Here is a 1,932-nt window from a genome sequence, read left to right as displayed (position 1 = left end):
GCATTACATTCATCTATATAGTTATAAAAACCTGGCGTTAAAAGTATTCCACCAACATGGAGCAAATCTACAAACCAAAGTACGACAAAGTCATATCGATGCGGGAAGTCTTTCAAGAGTATCGACAGCATTTATTGACGGAAGAATTGCCGGAGATTCCCACTTCCAAACACGACATTGCAAAAGCGATTCGATTCAGCGGAACATCAAGTCAGTTTCAGGACCTGTTGCAAAGCATCGATATCGACAGTCATCTATCCAGCACCACAGATTTGATTCCGATCGATTTTAACCCATCAAAGGTTCTGAGCATACAAAGGCCGATGGAAATTCCCGATCAAGCGCTGACCTTCGAATCCGTTAAAAATGCCGTCAAGATTACGGGAAAACTTAAGAAGAATTTAGACTGTAAAATTCGTTATAACAAGCATAAATACTCGGAAGTGCCTCAAACGGAGGAAACGAATTTGGAACCGTACGGCGAAATGCTGTTGGCTATTCGTTTCTATGAGCCTTTCAAATACAAATCGGGAGTCCGATTGGGTCATCCAAAGTTTCACCAGGAGTTTTATGTGCTAGGATCACAGAAGCTTACCGAGTTGAGGGATAAAATCTACTGCCAGTGTGATTTAGGTCCATTTTTCGACATCAGTAATGATCCCAGTCAGCCACCACCGGATGATAGAGACACGCGTCCTGATCCTGGATTCTTCTTCATTCACAACACATTTTACAATGATTTTCGCCGTGCTGATAACATGGATTACTCGCACGTTATCAGGAAGTGGGCTGAACGGAAAAAAGGAATCGGCGAGTTGAAGACCGGAATAATGGAAGAAACTAGCTTCAATGATCTCCATTTTAGGCTAGGATATCCACAGGTAACGCACAAGCTTATCTTTAAAAAAAAATCCAAACTTCTATTCTCTCTTTCTAAATTTAAGATGTATCAACATAATGGCAACTGCGAGCACATTTTTGTCATATCGGACTGCCGGTTGTTGTCACCTGCTGATATTCTATCGCGTCGTCGATATCCATTCCTGAATTCGTACGCCTTCCCGCGGTCGATTCCGTGCAACATATGCGGCCATTGTGATGCGACCATGATCATCAAGAACAGTGATCAGCACATTTTCGACCCTGCCTACATTTGCCAGTCCTGCTTTGATTCGTATCATTTCAAGGATGGTCGCAAGATTGGCGAATTCGAGGCGTACCGTTTCTATGGAACCAAAATTTCCGTTAAAGATGACGAAAATGAAATTGACATGGAAGGGTAGTGATCGCAATAAAAAAAGACCCTATGATAAATGTTAATTGGTATTGGATTTATTGGTAGATCTTAAACTTTAGTTGGGTTTCTGCTTTTCCAGCTGAGCCCTCAACTGTTGATTGAAGTCATCCTCCACATTGTCGTCATCCCAGTTATCTTCCCATACGCTCAGTTCCTCTTCGTCTTCCTTGTTTCCGGCCCAATCTAGAATCATACAATATGCTTTATTGATTTATTTTTTGAGCAAAACTTTAATTACCTTCGGCCGGGAACTCCTCAAATTCATCATCTTCCTCCAGCAGACCAAGATCGACCTTTGGCTTTTCTTTGTTTTCCTTGTCGGCCATGATTTAATACGGAAAAAGAGATTTGCAAATCAAACAATTCAGGGAAATGGTATGAAATTAAACGAGCACGAATTCCATATGATGACAAACAAATTTTGATCGCCAGCCGCCAGCAGAGTTTAATTTCAATTTGACAGCTCTGGTTTTTGGAGATGGATTCTAACTTTGTTCTTTCTGACAACACTAGTGACATCTATTGAGATTTTGCAAAGGGAAGTACGACATCTCATGATGTTTTTAAACTTTGCGAAAACACTAGCTAAAATGTAAACTTTCTATAAAAAAAAATAAAAGTGACCAACGATTGTA

At 40.6% G+C, this 1,932-nt stretch overlaps 1 protein-coding gene across 1 annotated transcript; it reads left to right on the top strand.

Annotated features, from left to right (window-relative positions):
• The first annotated feature begins 6 nt into the window (after window positions 1–6).
• LOC129756086 (snRNA-activating protein complex subunit 3) lies at window positions 7–1,719 on the top strand. Its single transcript, XM_055752837.1, has 2 exons — window positions 7–881; window positions 945–1,719. Exons 1-2 carry the CDS (start codon window positions 57–59, stop codon window positions 1,281–1,283), a joined length of 1,164 nt encoding a protein of 387 aa, XP_055608812.1. The 5' UTR covers window positions 7–56; the 3' UTR covers window positions 1,284–1,719.
• Window positions 1,720–1,932: the final 213 nt, after the last annotated feature.

Source organism: Uranotaenia lowii, chromosome 3, assembly GCF_029784155.1.
Source record: "Uranotaenia lowii strain MFRU-FL chromosome 3, ASM2978415v1, whole genome shotgun sequence".
In the NCBI taxonomy this organism is placed as follows: Eukaryota; Metazoa; Arthropoda; class Insecta; order Diptera; family Culicidae; genus Uranotaenia; species Uranotaenia lowii.
This window is presented reverse-complemented; position numbering and strand designations above follow the sequence as displayed.